Raw genomic sequence first — 16259 nt, 5'->3', positions numbered from 1 at the left:
GATGGAGCATGACGTTTCTTCCATCAGAGGTAGTGTCCCTCCCCAATCACCCCATACACCCTAATCCTAGAAATGCTGTGATAATATGAGCATGGCACTTGTGATGCCTTTTAGTGATCAGGTGAGGAGATTGGGGATGCCGCTGGAACTGGCCTTGCTTCTTGAGGGGATAGGTGGAATTGCTGGGCAAAAACAGAAACCCAAAGTAACCTGCAGGAGAGAAGATGAAATTGCTCACAAGATTCTCAGGAAATGAGCAGCAAAAATCCTTTTCTTGGCTGGTTGAAGATTGGAATAAAGGCACAAGGGTTTTCTATACGAGGTTGTTTAGACAGAAAAAACAAAGAAGCACAGCTGTTTTTGATTAGCTGCGGGCATCTGCGACTGCTTCAAAAAGCAGAAGACAGCTAGTGAGCCCCAAACACACACTGAAAACAAACTGCTTCACCAGACATCCTGCAAGCAATGTACCTGCCTCAAAAGAAAAGGAAAATATCCAGCTACAGGTAGGGGCAAAGCATGAGAAAATAATGAGGCAGCTACCCTTACTGTACAACTTGAACAGCAGGAAAACCTGGATATCGAGGGGGGTGTAGTTTCATCCGCTTGCATGCTAGATGCCATTGTGGATCAAGATGGAGGACCAAAACATGACTTTGGCAGGAATTCACCTGGTATTTGGTGCCATGGGTCCAAACTCACAAATGACACTATCCATTTAAAAATCACAGTATTTGTTGGTTTCTAAAAATTTACAGGGTGAATCTGTTCCTTGGTATGAGTTGTGGGCAAAAATATATATACCAAAGAAATACACCCGTCACTATGACATATGCAACTGAACTATTCCTTGTTATTAAAATGGCCATTCTTGCAGCGCTTTCCTTCCAAATTGCAATGAACACACCTGAGTGATCCTTGAGCACTTAGAGCAGAGTGAGGACATGGTTATGTCCAAGGACAAGTGAAGTTCGCTTCTTGGACTGTTGTTGAATGAATCAATTTATTTCGGCCACTGGCCAGAGTGTGGGCTGTTCTTTGCTGAGTGTCAATACAGGAAAGTTGAAGACCTTTCCCATGGAAATGGTATTGACCATTTTGGCTAAGACCTTTGAAAGACTCCAGTTTGTGTCTAAAGAATGATCTGTTTTGTAATATATTTATCTTTAACAAGCATTAACAAAAACAAAAAAATCTGACTGGTTTCAGACCTTATGACTGGCATTCACCACAGCCAAGGTAGATTCTGTGTAAAATGTGTTTTTTTTCCCCGGCCCACCCCCTAATATTCTTTAAAAAAAAAAAGACTTTATTGTTTAAAATAATACAGAGTAGAACATATGCATGATATGAATACAACGATGATTTTCTCCTCGTCGTATCTCATACAAAAGAAAAATAGATAAATACAGAAGAACTAAATACATAATTCAAAATAAATTCTTCTTCGCAATGTGAACCATATATTATCTTTATGTTAAATCCTATTTCTTCCTTCTTAAAAACTTCCCGTCCTTCCAATATTACAATTTCAAATTCTTTGTTTTCTACGGGTCTTCGTTATAACTTTCTTCCTTTCTTCCCTATTTTCCCTTAATCTCATTTTTATATTACAAACGTTATTCTATATCTGCCAATATGGAATTATTAGGATAATACATTTTTAGGTATTTTTTGTAGACCTTCCACTCTTTGGATACTTTTTGTGTTGATGATTCTCTTACTGAGTCAGTGAGTTTAGCCAGTTGTACGTATTCTAGCATAAGTGTTTGCCACTCCAATATAGTGGGTAAGATCTCACTCTTCCACTTTCTTGCCACTAGTACCCTGGCCGCGGTCATTTTTAATTCCCAAATTAAATGTTTTTAATTTAGGAATTAAAAATTTGGTTTAGAGTCAACAGTATCGCATATCTTTCTGTTAGTATTAAATTGACAAATAAATCAATCTGTTAGAAGATAGGTCTGAAACGCATAATCCGTGACAAATAATTTATTATAGCTTAAGTTTTCAGGGGGCTATGGTCCACTTCCTATCCCTCTGGACTTTGTTAACACCCCCCCCCCGCGCGCGCAGGAAATGGTTCAAAGAGAAAGCTATGCAATGTATATCAAGAAAGTATTTTGGAATAAATTTGGAGAGAAGTGCTGTCAAATGCAGCACAGGTTTGATTAGGGTTGCCATATGTCCGGAATTTCCCAAACATATTCGGAATGCTGTAGTCGGAAGCAGTGTCCGGGTGGAAATAGCTAAAATGTCCAGGAAAATCCAGGTGTATATGGCAACACATATCAGCAGTGTCGTATTTGGCAACTTTCCTTTAAAACTCTCTTTGTGTGCTCAGCAACTTTGGGCAAAAGTAAACAAAAAACAAAAAACACACACATACAACTGAACAACTTTGCCCAAAAACGCTCAACAAGTTTTCTGTCCAGATTTTCCCTGTTTGAAATAGGGCAACCCTAGGTTTGATAAGGGACCCAGGTGGCGCTGTGGTTAAACCACTGAGCCTAGGGCTTGCTGATCAGAAGGTCGACGGTTCGAATCCCTGCAACGGGGTGAGCTTCCGTTGCTCGGTCCCAGCTCCTGCCCACCTAGCAGTTCGAAAGCACATCAAAATGCAAGTAGATAAATAGGAACCGCTACAGCGGGAAGGTAAATGGCGTTTCCATGTGCTGCTCTGGTTTGCCAGAAGCGGCTTTGTCATGCTGGCCACATGACCTGGAAGCTATACGCCGGCTCCCTCGGCCAATAATGCGAGATGAGCGCGCAACCCCAGAGTCGGTCACGACTGGACCTAATGGTCAGGGGTCCCTTTACCTTTACCTTTACCTAGGTTTGATAAACAAATTTAATCTTTCAGAATGGAGTCTGTTACGCAAAAGATACAGGTAAATTTCCAGGATGAGCAGGGCTGCATCAGTGGAAACCAAAAGGAAGCATCAGTTTGCAGGTTGTCTGTACATGAGAGGGGTGCTGTTGTTGCCTGTGTGGAACTGGAATAGTGTTGTTGTGTATGCATGTGGTACTGTATGAAAGTTGGGAAAGGATGCATGTATGTGAACAAAAGGGGAGGGGTTGTGGGGAGGGGGGCAGAGGGAGATTTCTGTTGTAGTAGCATGTGGTTTGGGCTCAGTTCGATGATCTGCACTCTTGTGTTTTACGATCCCTGCAGTCTCTCACAACAATAGGCCACATTCCAGAGATTTGATAAGACACTGTCTCATCTTTAGCCTGTCCCCCTGGAATAATATTTGAAAAAGAACAATGGGCTCCATTATATATTCACTACACTTGGACCATTGGACAAGTGATAAAGATAATAATAAAAAAACATTGATGTAATGGTTACAGAGATAATATGTGAGACGTAGTCTGCCGACCCCCCCATCCTGAGATGGATCATGAAATTCGGCAGATTTTCTTTAAAAACTAAACCCGTATACATTATACGATCACAACCCCTCCAGTTTAAGATTTTTCTTTTAAAAAATATATCATTTTTTAAACTGGATTTTCAGAACACAGAGAATCAAAACAGGCGAACTCTGCTTTGAGGGCGAAGTCGTATGGCAGCTCTGGTCACTGAGAGGTCACCAGGGTTGGGGAGAGAAAAAGCCGCGCAGCCGTCAGGATGTGGTACGAAATCTTGCCTGGCTTGGGCCTCATGTACGTGTGCTTGGTCATCCCTGGTGTGAGCACCGCCTACATCCACAGGTACACCAGCGGGGGCAAGGAGAAGAGAATTGCTCGGAACACCTATCAGTGGTACCTGTTGGAGAGAGACAAGCGGGTGTCTGGAGTAAATCGCTACTATGACTCCAAGGGTTTGGAGAACATTAAGTGAAATCATGGTGCAATGAAAGCAACTTAATAAACATGTATTGAACTAAGTGTGGAGCATATTGATCATAATCTCAAGAGAGGACAGTAAGATTCTAATATTGTACCAATCAAATTGCAATAAAGAAATAAAATACAAAAAAGGAGAAAACAGGTAAATACAGGTGATACAGGTAAAAGAAATCAAAACACAACAGTAGGGAAGAGAGATTACATCAAAATAGATCAGGGGTCAGCAAACTTTTTCAGCAGGGGGCCGGTTCACTGTCCCTCAGACCTTCGGGGGGGGGGGGCGGACTAGATTTCGAAATAATGAATGAATTCCCATGCCCCACAAATAACCCAGAGATGCATTTTAAATAAAAGGACACATTCTACTCATGTAAAAACACGCTGATTCCCAGACCGTCCATGGGCCGGATTTAGAAGGCGATTAGGCCAGATCTGGCCCCCGGCCCTTAGTTTGCCTACCCATGAGCTAGGTCATAGACAGATCAAGAGTTCCATATTTCAAGGGGAGCTGCTGAAAGTTGTTGCAAGTGGTGTTTGTTGGCATGTGCACAACTGCGCCAGTGATCAGAGTTCACATTAGATATGAATACAAGAGATTTGAACTGCTGTTCTGTTCCATCTATGGCATGGGCATAGCCAAGGGGGGCCAGGGGGGCAGCTGCTCCCCCCTAAATCAATAAAAGTCAAGGTTCTCCTCCCACCCCACCCCCAACAAAAGCTTGCCTCCCCTTGCAAAAATCCTGGCTACGCCCATGATCTATGGCAAAAAATTTTTAGTGTGGTTTCCCTGACATGAGCAGAAATAGATTTCATCTGTTTATCTCACTGTATTTTTCCTATTCCTTATCCTCCGGGTATCCTGCAGCTCTTCCCACACAGATTTCAGCCCTGTGAATGGTCCCACATTAGTAGTCAACAGTTGGCTTTATATTTCTGTTACCAGCCCTTTCCTCAATGAACCTACAGTATATTCAGAATGATAGCTTCCCATTTTGTGAGAGGCCTGGTGGCCTGAGCAGTGCCAGATTTACGTATAAGCTAAACCAGGGGTCCCCAAACTACGGCCCCCGGGCCGGATGTGGCCCAATTAGCCTGCCAATCCGGCCCGCGACGACCCCCACCGCCCGCCACCGCCGCCCGCTCTTACGGCGCGCAGCACGGCAGCGCTCTTCCGGGTTGGGGAAAAAAGCGCCGAAAATCCTTTGTGCGCATGCGTATGGGCCTCTCCCGACCCGGAAGAAGTCATTTCTGGTGCACTTCCGGGTCGGGGGAGGCCCACGCGCATGCGCACAACGGATTTTCGGCGCTTTTCCCACCCTGGAAGCGCGCCGCCGTGCCAGTAAGCGCCCGTGCGCATGTGCACGGGCGCGCACTCCCCCGCCCGCCGGCCCGCACAGGCGCGTACTCCCCCGCCCTCTGGCCCGCCGCGCAATCAGCGCGGTGGGAACCGGCCCAAACGCCGGTAAGTCTGGGGACCCCCTGAGCTAAACAAGCTATAGCTTAGGGCCCCACTCTTTTGGGGGCCCCCAAAAAATTTAAAAGAAAAAAATCTGGATGCACATTTCCAAAATATAAGATTAAAAAAACAAATAAAATAAAACTGGCATACAGCAACAGTGTTTTGTGTTGTGTAGGCTCCTATGATGTAATAGGCCCTGCCTGCTAGCTTCCTCCCTAAAATATCACTGGTTTGCTATTATTATTTCATGTTATAGGAAGTTTCTAGAGACTAGATTATGAGTCTTTGTCAATTGTGTTTCTAAAGGAGCTTTTGTTATTGCCAAATGCCAATGTGTTTGCATTATTAAGTTTGTTATGGATAAAAAAATCATTTTAAGTTAGAGCTTAATAATTATTTCACTATCAATATACTACTTAATTGTATTTCACTATTAATATTCTTAATTGTACGTATTTCAATTCAACAATTACTTTGATAAAATACACATTTTGTTATGTGCAAATGGCTTTAGATACCTATTTGGTCCATAAATTACCATATAGCATATATCCAACACAAAAAAAAGCAACAATTTGTTGTTGACAAAGGGCAGCTGGACATATAAAGGGCCCCATTACCTTCAGTAGCTTAGGGCCTCATCAAACCTAAATCTGGCCCTGGGCCTGAGTACCAGGATGTGTGGATCTCGCGAAAGGTGAGTTACCTGTTGTAGATGCAGCCAATCCCTGCCAAGAACACCAAGGTCCCAGCTAAGGTAGACGAAACCACCTTCAAACTGAACAGGCTGAAACAGAAGAGGGTTAGTGGGCAACAGAATGTAGATATGTGGTTTTGGCATTTCCTTCCCTATCTGGAATTTGGTTGGCATCTGTCTGTCTTGGGAAAGAATGGAAGGGTGCGCCTTCAGGGGTGAAGTCAAACCGTTGGGGAATTACAGCGCCTGCTGTGGCTGTAGAGACCAATAGGATTGAGATATGTTTTGTTGCAGCTGCGGCAGGTGCAGGCATCTGGTTGTGCTGATCCAGATGGTGTTTCTTCTCCCTGCGCCTTCCTCCTCTGGTCACTGCTGTAGATACACAACTTGACTGCCTGTCTCCAGGCACGACAGTCGTCTGCAGCGGGGCTTAAAGGGACATCCTTTTAATAACCACTATTTGGGCGTTGCCTTTTCTCACCGAGATGCCAAGGCACATCTACCTGACATTATTATTTACTCCAAAAACCTACACAAGAATCTTTTTACAGAGGTGTAGCCAGGTTGCAGCAAGAACAAAGAGTCTTGTGCCACATTAAAAGACTTAAGACATATGTTCTGGCTTAAGCTTTTTGTGGACTAGATTCTAATGGCAGGGCAGGGATTAGACACGGGCAAATTATAAGCAGGGAGGGCAGTGCATGTTTTTTGAACGGCCCTGCCAGCTCTTCAGATGAAGGGTGGTATATAAATTTAATAAATAATGGTGATAATGTTTTTCAAAATAATGTTTATACTCGTTTTGTTAAATCAGGTTGATTTAGCAAATCAAGTAAAGTAAAGGTAAAGGGACCCTGACCATTAGGTCCAGTCGTGACCGACTCTGAGGTTGCGCGCTCATCTCGCATTATTGGCCGAGGGAGCCGGCATATAGCTTCCAGGTCATTTGGCCAGCATGACAAAGCCGCTTCTGGCAAACCAGAGCAGCACATGGAAATGCCCGTTTACCTTCCCGCTGTAGCGGTACCTATTTATCTACTTGCACTTTGACGTGCTTTTGAACTGCTAGGTTGGCAGGAGCTGGGACCAAGCAACGGGAGCTCACCCCGTCACAGGGATTTGAACCGCTGACCTTCTGATCAGCAAGCCCTAGGCTCAGTGGTTTACCCACAGCGCCGTTGATTTAGCAAATTAAGTACAAAGCATAAAACCTGTTAGAGTTAAATATATATGTAAAAGCAGACTGCTTTTTAATATTTTATATAGAAAAACAGAATATAAATATATTGAAGAAATAAAAAAGGAAATAAATACCAGGAGGCTTCATGGAAGACAATAAAGGAAATCTGTTAATCAGATGAGGAAATTAACTGGTGTGTGGGACTCTGATATACATATATTGCCTCAATCTCTATTGTCTGTTCTTTTAGGTCACATTGGCCATCAGAGTTTGAAGCTCCCAATAAACTAGAAAAATAATGAGTACAGTCCAGAAATACTACTTTTGTTTCCTTCCTGTTGCTTCACCATTCGTTTGAAGACCTCCTGTTATTAAAAAACCTATGTTGCACCAAAGTCAGGCAGTTCTGAAGCTGAAATGAGATCCAATGAATAATCTATATGAATTAGGTTCAAAGGCAATAAAAAATATTTGTGTTTCTCAAAGGGTAATTTATTTATGGAAGACACAGAAAACAAAAAAGTGATTATGTGTAACTGGATTGCCATTGACCTTCCAGCTGTTAATTATGGCTCTCACACCCTCTGCTGGCTTGTTTTGTGGTTTTAATGAGATCACCGGAAGAAAGGAGCCTCTGATTCCATTAAAGGGAAACTATTTTGTCATACTGTTTCAAAGCAATGTGAAACCACCAAGGAAAGCAAAAGAAAGAAATATGCAGTAGTGGAAGTGGGTAAATACAAATAGACAGGCATTGAGTCCCAGGAAATAACATTCCACTATTTCTAAGTCGAAATGAAAAAAAAAATTAAAAAAATTGTCCAGTAGCACGTTAGTGCTTAGAGCACTAAGTTTGTTCTGGGTATAAGCTTTCATGTGCATGCACACTTCTTCAGATACACTGAAACAGAAGGCTGTATTCCTTCGTTGTTCTCTGTAAATTATTGAATAAATTGCTTGATAACAAGTTTTATTGTTACTCTGATTCTGGGCTGCCATCGTGGGAGTGATCTGATTTCCCTGAGCCTGACAGAGGGCCACTCTTTTTCATTAGAGTCCTGCTGGCTACAATTATTTCAGAAAAAGAAGTAAGCAGGACCAGAAACAAACATAGAAGTGTGGACGAGCCCTTGGTGTTAAGGAGTCCCTTGGTCTTAAGGAGTGTTGGAGCTGCCTCAGGTGAAAGCAAGAGTTGCTACCTGGCTTAACAAACAAACAAAACACAAATCAGTCTTTCCTGCTTCTGGACCTTTAACAGTGTGGGGTTGTTGTTTTAAGTGTTTCGTTAAAGAATAAAAGAAGAATTTCCAGGATGCCTAGATCCAGGTTCGGGGCAAAGACTCTTTGGTGAGAGACCCAGTAGAGATTTAAAATCACAAAACAGGTAGTGTGGAATCACAAAACACAAGTGTGGACAGGGCAGTCCCGAGCAGGTCGAGCGGCCTGGCGCTGAGGCGCGGAGATCGCTTCCGGCGCCCCCGCCCTCGCAGTGCGCAGCACGGCTTCTGCGCGGCTTTGCCGCGTAGCGCCCTGCCTACCGGCCCCGCGCCACCAGGACTATACCTAGAGCCGGCCCTGAGTGTGGAAATACAGCCTGTTAGACCTTTAAAATACAGTGGTACCTTGGTTTAAGTACACAATTGGTTCCGAAAGTCTGTACTTAACCTGAAGCGAACTTTCCCATTGAAAGTAATGGAAAGTGGATTAATCCGTTCCAGACGGGTCCGCGGAGTACTCAACCTGAAGCATACTTAACCCGAAGTATGAGTGTACAGTGGTGCCTCGCTAGACGAATTTAATTCGTTCCACAGGTCTTTTCTTATAACGAAGAATTCGCCTAGCGAATCCCATAGGAATGCATTGAAATTTTTTTGCCCATAGGAACACATTAATTGAATTTCAATGCATTCCTATGGGAAACCGCGATTCGCTAGACGAATTTTTTGTAAATCGAATTCGTCTAGCGAGGCAACCTCCGCTCGAAAAATCCTTTCGTTAAGCGGAAATTTCGTTAAGCAGGGCATTCGTTAAGCGAGGCACCACTGTAATTGGTTCTGGAAGTCTGTACTTAACCTGAAGCGTACTTAACCTGAAGCGAACTCTTGCCCTGCCCTGGTAAGCAGAAGTGATGCCACCTCTAGGAGGCTGGCCTCATAGTGGCACCCCAATAGCTGCTCTTGCCTTGAGCAGCAAGTGTCCTGCTCCTGCTGGCCACGATTGCCCTTGTCCTTTTTCTAAAACGATTGTTGTCAGCCTGGCTCTCACGGCACGAGCGGCTCCTGGGGCACCCAGCCTCCTGGCAGCAGCGGTGTCACTGCCATTTACCAGGATGGAGCAAGAGTGGCAGTGAGCTCATGGCAGTGCAGGTGCACGGCTGAAACAAATCCATTGCTCCTGCTGGGGTTTATGAATTAGGTTTATTCTGCATTACGGTTTATTGTAGCGCATAATAGCCTCTGACTCAGCAGTAATAAATTCTGTCTTGATCCTCTCTAATTAAGTAAAATCCTAGTGTCCTGTGCTGAATCATAGACTCAAGGTGCCAACAGCACTTAAATTTGCTAAATTATTGTACTCCATAGATCACTTAGAAAGAAGTGTTTTAAAACTGAACGCTCATTATCTTCCACCGTTGTCCTAATCTAACATTTCCCAAGCTTCATGGAGTTGAAGCCTGCTCCCCATGCACAAATTCAAACAAGGCACAATTCACTCTTGCACTTCAAATAATGCATTTGCTATACAGTCAGACCTCGGCTGTCAAACGTAATCCGTTCTGGAAGCCCGTTCAGTTTCTGAAATGTTCAGTAACCGAGCCACGGCTTCCGCTTGGTTCCAGGAGCTTCCTGCACTCAGCGGAAGCGGTGTCGGATGTTCAGCTTCTGAAAAACATCTGAAAACCGGAGCATTTACTTCCAGGTTTTTGGCATTCGGGAGCCGAAACAGGATCCGAGGTTTTACTGCACAGAAATAAGGCTTGTGTCACTGGAAGTGACCAGCTGCCACGGAAACGTGTATTGTCGCAAGAAAACAGAGGCCTCGTGACTTGACGCATTTAATTTAATCAACCATTGGTAAGAAGGATATTAAAGTAGATGATAAAATTACCTGGAATTACTTTCTGAATGAAGGGGAGGCAGCATGATCTAGCAAGCCAAAGAATCCATAGTTAGGCAGCAATCGTAGTGCTTATCTCACCCACTGGATGAATTTTGTGACCTGTGGGTATAGCAGAACTCTAACTTGTAGAGTCGGTGTCAGTTTAAATTGTTGTTTTGTAAAGCAAACACACATTGTTAAAAGAGAGGAGAAAGGAACAATTGTACAGTATTGCTGTACCTTTTCTTAGTTATGTACCGGTATTTATATATTATGTACTAGGTGCAGGGAGCTAGTCAAACCAGAGCCTATGCAACCACTCACTTGCTGTAATCAATAAAGTTGTGGCCTAAATTCTGCCAAAAACCAAACCAAAATTTGAGTTACGTGTGAATTTATTTAGGGGGGGGGGTTCTGGGTCTCAACATGCAAAACAAGCAGAACCATCTAGTACTGCTTGCATCTGCATATCACACTTTTCTTCTATGCCTTAAAGAAGCAGTGTTTGGAAAACACGACTCGGGCATTTGTAATTCAAAGGGGGGACTTTGTTAGTACCTGTACTATTGAATATTTGCATACCATTCTGATCTAGATGCATCTGTAATGCAAATAGCAACAGTTCATGATTCCACAGTACTTGCATCTTACTCATTTTGCCCTGTGCCAGTTTGAAATACAAAATCGCCACATTATATGGGAAGAGGGTGTTGGGATGTTTTAAGAAAAATGTTCTTGGGGGAAGGAAGGGATGTTACAAAACTGAGTCTTACCGTCCCATTCTTTTCAAATATGACCACAAGCCAAAGTCCTCTGTCATTTTAGCTAAAGCCCAGTCTCAGCGTAAGGCAATATGCTATTTCAAATCTGCAGGCAGAAGCAGTTGAGCAGTGAGATTCTCAGTCCTTCCTCACATGGGATGTGAGTGCTAGTAGCTCATGAAAATAAAGTGAGATCATTCCTGGAATGGGGTGTGTGTGTGTGATGTTATGATGAATGTGCCACTGTAATCATAGCCTTGAGCTGGGATTTATTAAAATAACGATACAACACACACACCAGGCACCAGCAGTCATTTTCCCACATGCAGGGGGGTGGAGATTCAGATTGTATAGAGAAGAAGCAGTTGCTTTGTTTTCCTAGTATAGGTGGCAGAACAATCAATAGCTATTGCAAGGATAGTCACTTTGTGAAGTCACATGCTCAGATAGTAGAGCATGAGACACAATTTCAGGGGATCATGGGTTCAAGTCACACATTGGGCAAAAAGATTCCTGCATTTTAGGGGCTTGGATCAGATGACTGTTGTAAACAAAACCGGCCCTTTTTCCTTTATGGGGTATCCAAGAGCCGTATAGAGTCCCTTAAGTGGGTTCCCCATCGGTAGGAGAAAATAACAGAGGCGAACCAGAGAATATTGAGAAGCAAAATAGCTAGTAAGCCTGATCTTTATTAGAGCTGTTGCAACAGGGTGCTCCCCACACACACAGGAGAGAGGAGGAGGACCCAGAACCAAGGTGTGCCAGCCCTTATGTAGACTTTTGAAATTGCCCACCCTCAAACTCAAGGCCACCCCCAGAAACATCATACATACATCACAGAAAGAGGTGGTCTCCAACAGAAATACATCACACAGGGCGGTCTAAAACAGAATCCTGAGTGTGTTGTTTATCTCCTGTCTGCCATGTTAAAGGTAAAGGTAAAGGACCCCTGACAGCAGGGCCATCTCAAGCCGGTCGGGCGCCCTGGCGCTGTGGCACGGAGATCGCTCCGGCGCCCCCGCCCTGGTGGGCGGGCACAGCGCGCAGCACGGCTTCCGCGTGGCTTCGCCGCACAACGCCCTCCTGCCAGCCCCGCACCACCGAGACTACCCCAGAGCCGGGCCTGCCTGACAGTTAAGTCCAGTCGCAGACTCTGGGGTTGCAGCGCTTGTCTTGCTTTACAGGCCGAGGGAGCCGGCGTTTGTCCACGGACAGTTTTTCTGTGGCCAGCATGACTAAGCTGCTTCTGGTGAAACCAGAGCAGCGCACGGAAACACTGTTTACCATCCCAGCGGAGCAGTACCTATTTATCTACTTGCACTTTTTGGCATGCTTTCAAACTGCTAGGTTGGCAGGACCTGGAACAGAGCAACGGGAGCTCATCCCATCGTGGGGATTCAGACTGCTGACCTTCTGATCAGCAAGCCCAAGAGGCTCAGTGGTTTAGACTACAGCGCCACCTGCGTCCCTATAACCATACCCTATACCCACGTAACCAGGTTACCTGATTGCATTATCTGGGTTTGGGCCACTCTGTTGTTGTTGTTGTTGTTGTTGTTGTTGTTGTTGTTGTTTAGTCGTGTCTGACTCTTCATGACCCCATGGACCAGAGCACGCCAGACACTCCTGTCTTCCACTGCTTCCCGCAGTTTGGTCAAACTCATGTTGGTAGCTTCGAAAACACTGTCCAACCATCTCGTCCTCTATTGTCCCCTTCTCCTTGTGCCCTCCATCTTTCCCAACATCAGGGTCTTTTCCAGGGAGTCTTCTCTTCTCATGAGATGGCCAAAGTATTGGAGCCTCAGCTTCAGGATCTGTCCTTCCAGTGAGCACTCAGGGCTGATTTCCTTCAGAATGGATAGGTTTGATCTTCTTGCAGTCCATGGGAATCTCAAGAGTCTCCTCCAGCACCATAATTCAAAAGTATTATAACTACTTAATTCCAGAATCCAGGTCACAGGTCACAGGCTCACCCTATCTTAAATGTGCCCTTAAGGCAGGATTTGTGAGCACAGAGACAATGGGGAGGTTTTTTCATTTCCTCCCTCCTTGCAGAGAAACCTTTGGTCAATTTGGGAGAGTCAAAATGGTTTCAGCACTGCCTTCCTGTACTGTTGCAGACATGTGGTGTATATATTCATGTATATGCTTGCCTTGTACATTTAATTTATATATTTGAGACCTTAAATTCTTATAACATGACCCTCTGAAGGGTCTTGAGAAGCACATTCCATCTGCACTATTCCGTTTTCACATAAGCTGAAGAAATGTGACCTAAGGTAGTTTTCGTAACATCATTCACATGGATAGCAGAGCAAGAGCACGTCACTCTGTCACTAGAGGGATATTATTGATGCACAGCAGAAAGACCAAAACTTCTTTGGCTAATCAAATGGCTAAAGATAATTTTTGCCTTCTCATTTAAATGTTGCGGCTGATTTTATAATTGCAACAAAAGCAATTAGGAGGGAGGAATGTGTGTTTTAGTAAGCCTGGAAATATAGAGTTTCAATGAAATTTTGTGCAGTTGTCGTAGTGAGACAGAATAGGGCAGAAGGGCCTTGCTTACCCATGAGGGTTACTGAGGGTTAGCATGAGGCAGCTGAGAGGATAATAATGATAATAATGATAATAATGATAATAATGATAATAATAATAATAATAATAATAATAATAATAATAATAATAATAATAAATTATTTACCGGTATACCCAGCCCATCTGGCTGGGTTTTCCCAGCCACTCTGGGTGGCTCCCAACAGGAGGAGGAGGAGGAGGAGGAGGAGGAGGAGGAGGAGGAGGAGAAGAAGAAGAAGAAGAAGAAGAAGAAGAAGAAGAAGAAGAAGAAGAAGAAGAAGAAGAAGAAGAAGAGGAAGAGGAAGAAGAAGAAGAAGAATGCCACTACTACCGGTATGTAGTAGCTATGAAACTGAGCTGCAAACCAGAAAACTCTTCCTTCAGATATTGCCTCTGCTCTAAACTCAAGTCACTCTCTCGCCCTCACTGCCTCCGTCAATAATGATAGTGACCTACTTTGCAGCACTGTTGTGCAGATTATGAGATAATGTATGTTTAAGGCTTTGAACCCTTAAAAAGCACTGTATAAATGGTAAGTTGTATTATTAGGAATATAGTAAACAGTAGACCAGCAAGTCCCAATGTATCAGGTGGGATGATGAAGACCACTAGTTCTGAGTGTTGTCCCAAGGCAAGGAAGTAGGTTTGAGCAGCTGCGTCTCACTCAGCCAACAATGGAAAACTCACTGCTGGTCTGGACACTCACTGGGAGCCAAACGTTATCCCATCACAGTACTAAGCAATGAATCTGGTGTACGGAGACTGCTGGTAAGAGGGACCATCAGACAGTTATCGTTTCTCTGTTGACACAATTGGTGGCCTGCAGGCTTCCAATGACTGGAGGCTTCTTTTTATCTTTATTCTGCTTTGTTTTCCATCTTCTGTTATCTGATAGTCTGTAATCTCACAGCAAAGGTCCTGTTTTACCATTATCACACACCTTACATATTTTTGGGTAGGGCGGCGTCCATTGTAGCTATTTGCCTGAGGCCTTTTCGCCTAGCTACAGGTAGTATTTCAGCTTCACCTGTGTGCTAGAACTGACTGATGTCCAAGCCACAGCTGTTGACTCTGGCCACCAATGGCACATGTTGTTGTTGTTTAGTCGTTTAGTTGTGTCCGACTCTTCGTGACTCCATGGACCAGAGCACGCCAGGCACTCCTGTCTTGCACTGCCTCCCGCAGTTTGGTCAGACTCATGTTGGTAGCTTCGAGAACACTGTCCAACCATCTCGTCCTCTGTCGTCCCCTTCTCCTAGTGCCCTCAATTTTTCCCAACATCAGGGTCTTTTCCAAGGATTCTTCTCTCCTCATGAGGTGGCTAAAGTATTGGAGTCTCAGCTTCACGATCTGTCCTTCCAGTGAGCACTCAGGGCTGATTTCCTTCAGAATGGATAGGTTTGATCTTCTAGCAGTCCATGGGACTCTCAAGAGTCTCCTCCAGCACCATAATTCAAAAGCATCAATTCTTCGGCGATCAGCCTTCTTTATGGTCCAGCTCTCACTTCCATACATCACTACCGGGAAAACCATAGCTTTAACTATACGGACCTTTGTCGGCAAGGTGATGTCTCTGCTTTTTAAGATGCTGTCTAGGTTTGTCATTGCTTTTCTCCCAAGAAGCAGGCGTCTTTTAATTTCGTGACTGCTGTCACCATCTGCCGTGATCAAGGAGCCCAAGAAAGTAAAATCTCTCACTGCCTCCATTTCTTCCCCTTCTATTTGCCAGGAGGTGATGGGACCAGTGGTTATATGCAGCAATGCACCAATGGCACATATGCAGCATTTATTCAAATTTAACTGTTTTATGGTGTAGTTTCATCAAATGCTGAATATGCACCCATTTATTCTGAACTTTGACACCTAAGGTACATATTTCCTGAACCATTCTATTCTCTGGAGTGCAATCTGCTTTAACTGTTTTAATATTATATTTTTAAATTCTTGTAACCTGACCTGTGACCTCATGATGAAGAGTGGGAAAGAAACAGTTTTTTGGGGGGGGGCCAAGAGAGTGGGGCCCTAAGGTACAGCTTGTTTAGCTTATACATCAATCCGGCACTGCCCCTTAGGACCATAGCTGCCAAGTTCCGGCCTGAGAAATAAGGGACTGGACTGGAAGTAGCAGACCGGAAGTAGCGCTGCCGTCATTTTGGAACTGGGCGGAGCATGCTCAGAAGCTACTTTTGATGCTGCTCTGCCCTGTTCCAAAATGGCCGCCACACCAGAAGTCGCGCTGCAGCCATTTTGGAACTGGGCCAAGCAGCATCAAAAGTCGCTTCTGAGCATGCTCCGCCCAGTTCCAAAATGGCCACCGCGCCAGAATAAACCGGGAAAAAACAAAAAAAATCCGTTTTTTCGGCTGGGAACAGCTGGAAAAACGGGGGTTTCCCGGGGAATACGGGAGACTTGGCAGCTATGCTTAGGACAACTATTGGGGTATCAGTGGTTGCACAAGGTTGACTGAGCTGCCCCACTGAGCTGCTTCTATCACTGCCATTATTTTCCCTCTCATTTTAATCAGCTCACATGAGCAGGTCGTTCCTGCCAAGAAACTGGCTTGCTAGTTCCTGCAGACGTGCTCCTCCCTAGCCCTTAGAAAGGAAGCAGGCAGAGATTGAGGGAGATGTT

At 44.4% G+C, this 16259-nt stretch overlaps 1 protein-coding gene across 1 annotated transcript; it reads left to right on the top strand.

Annotated features, from left to right (window-relative positions):
* Nucleotides 1-3634: 3634 nt before the first annotated feature.
* LOC148683381 (NADH dehydrogenase [ubiquinone] 1 alpha subcomplex subunit 1-like) lies at nucleotides 3635-3893 on the top strand. Its single transcript, XM_088658662.1, has one exon. It carries the CDS (start codon nucleotides 3635-3637, stop codon nucleotides 3845-3847), a length of 213 nt encoding a protein of 70 aa, XP_088514788.1. The 3' UTR covers nucleotides 3848-3893.
* The last annotated feature ends 12366 nt before the right edge of the window (nucleotides 3894-16259 follow it).

The sequence above is a fragment of the Zootoca vivipara genome, chromosome 15 (assembly GCF_965207765.1).
Source record: "Zootoca vivipara chromosome 15, rZooViv2.hap1.1, whole genome shotgun sequence".
Classification (NCBI taxonomy): domain Eukaryota; kingdom Metazoa; phylum Chordata; class Lepidosauria; order Squamata; family Lacertidae; genus Zootoca; species Zootoca vivipara.
Note: the sequence above shows the minus strand (reverse complement) of the source record. Positions and strands in the feature narration are given on the sequence as shown.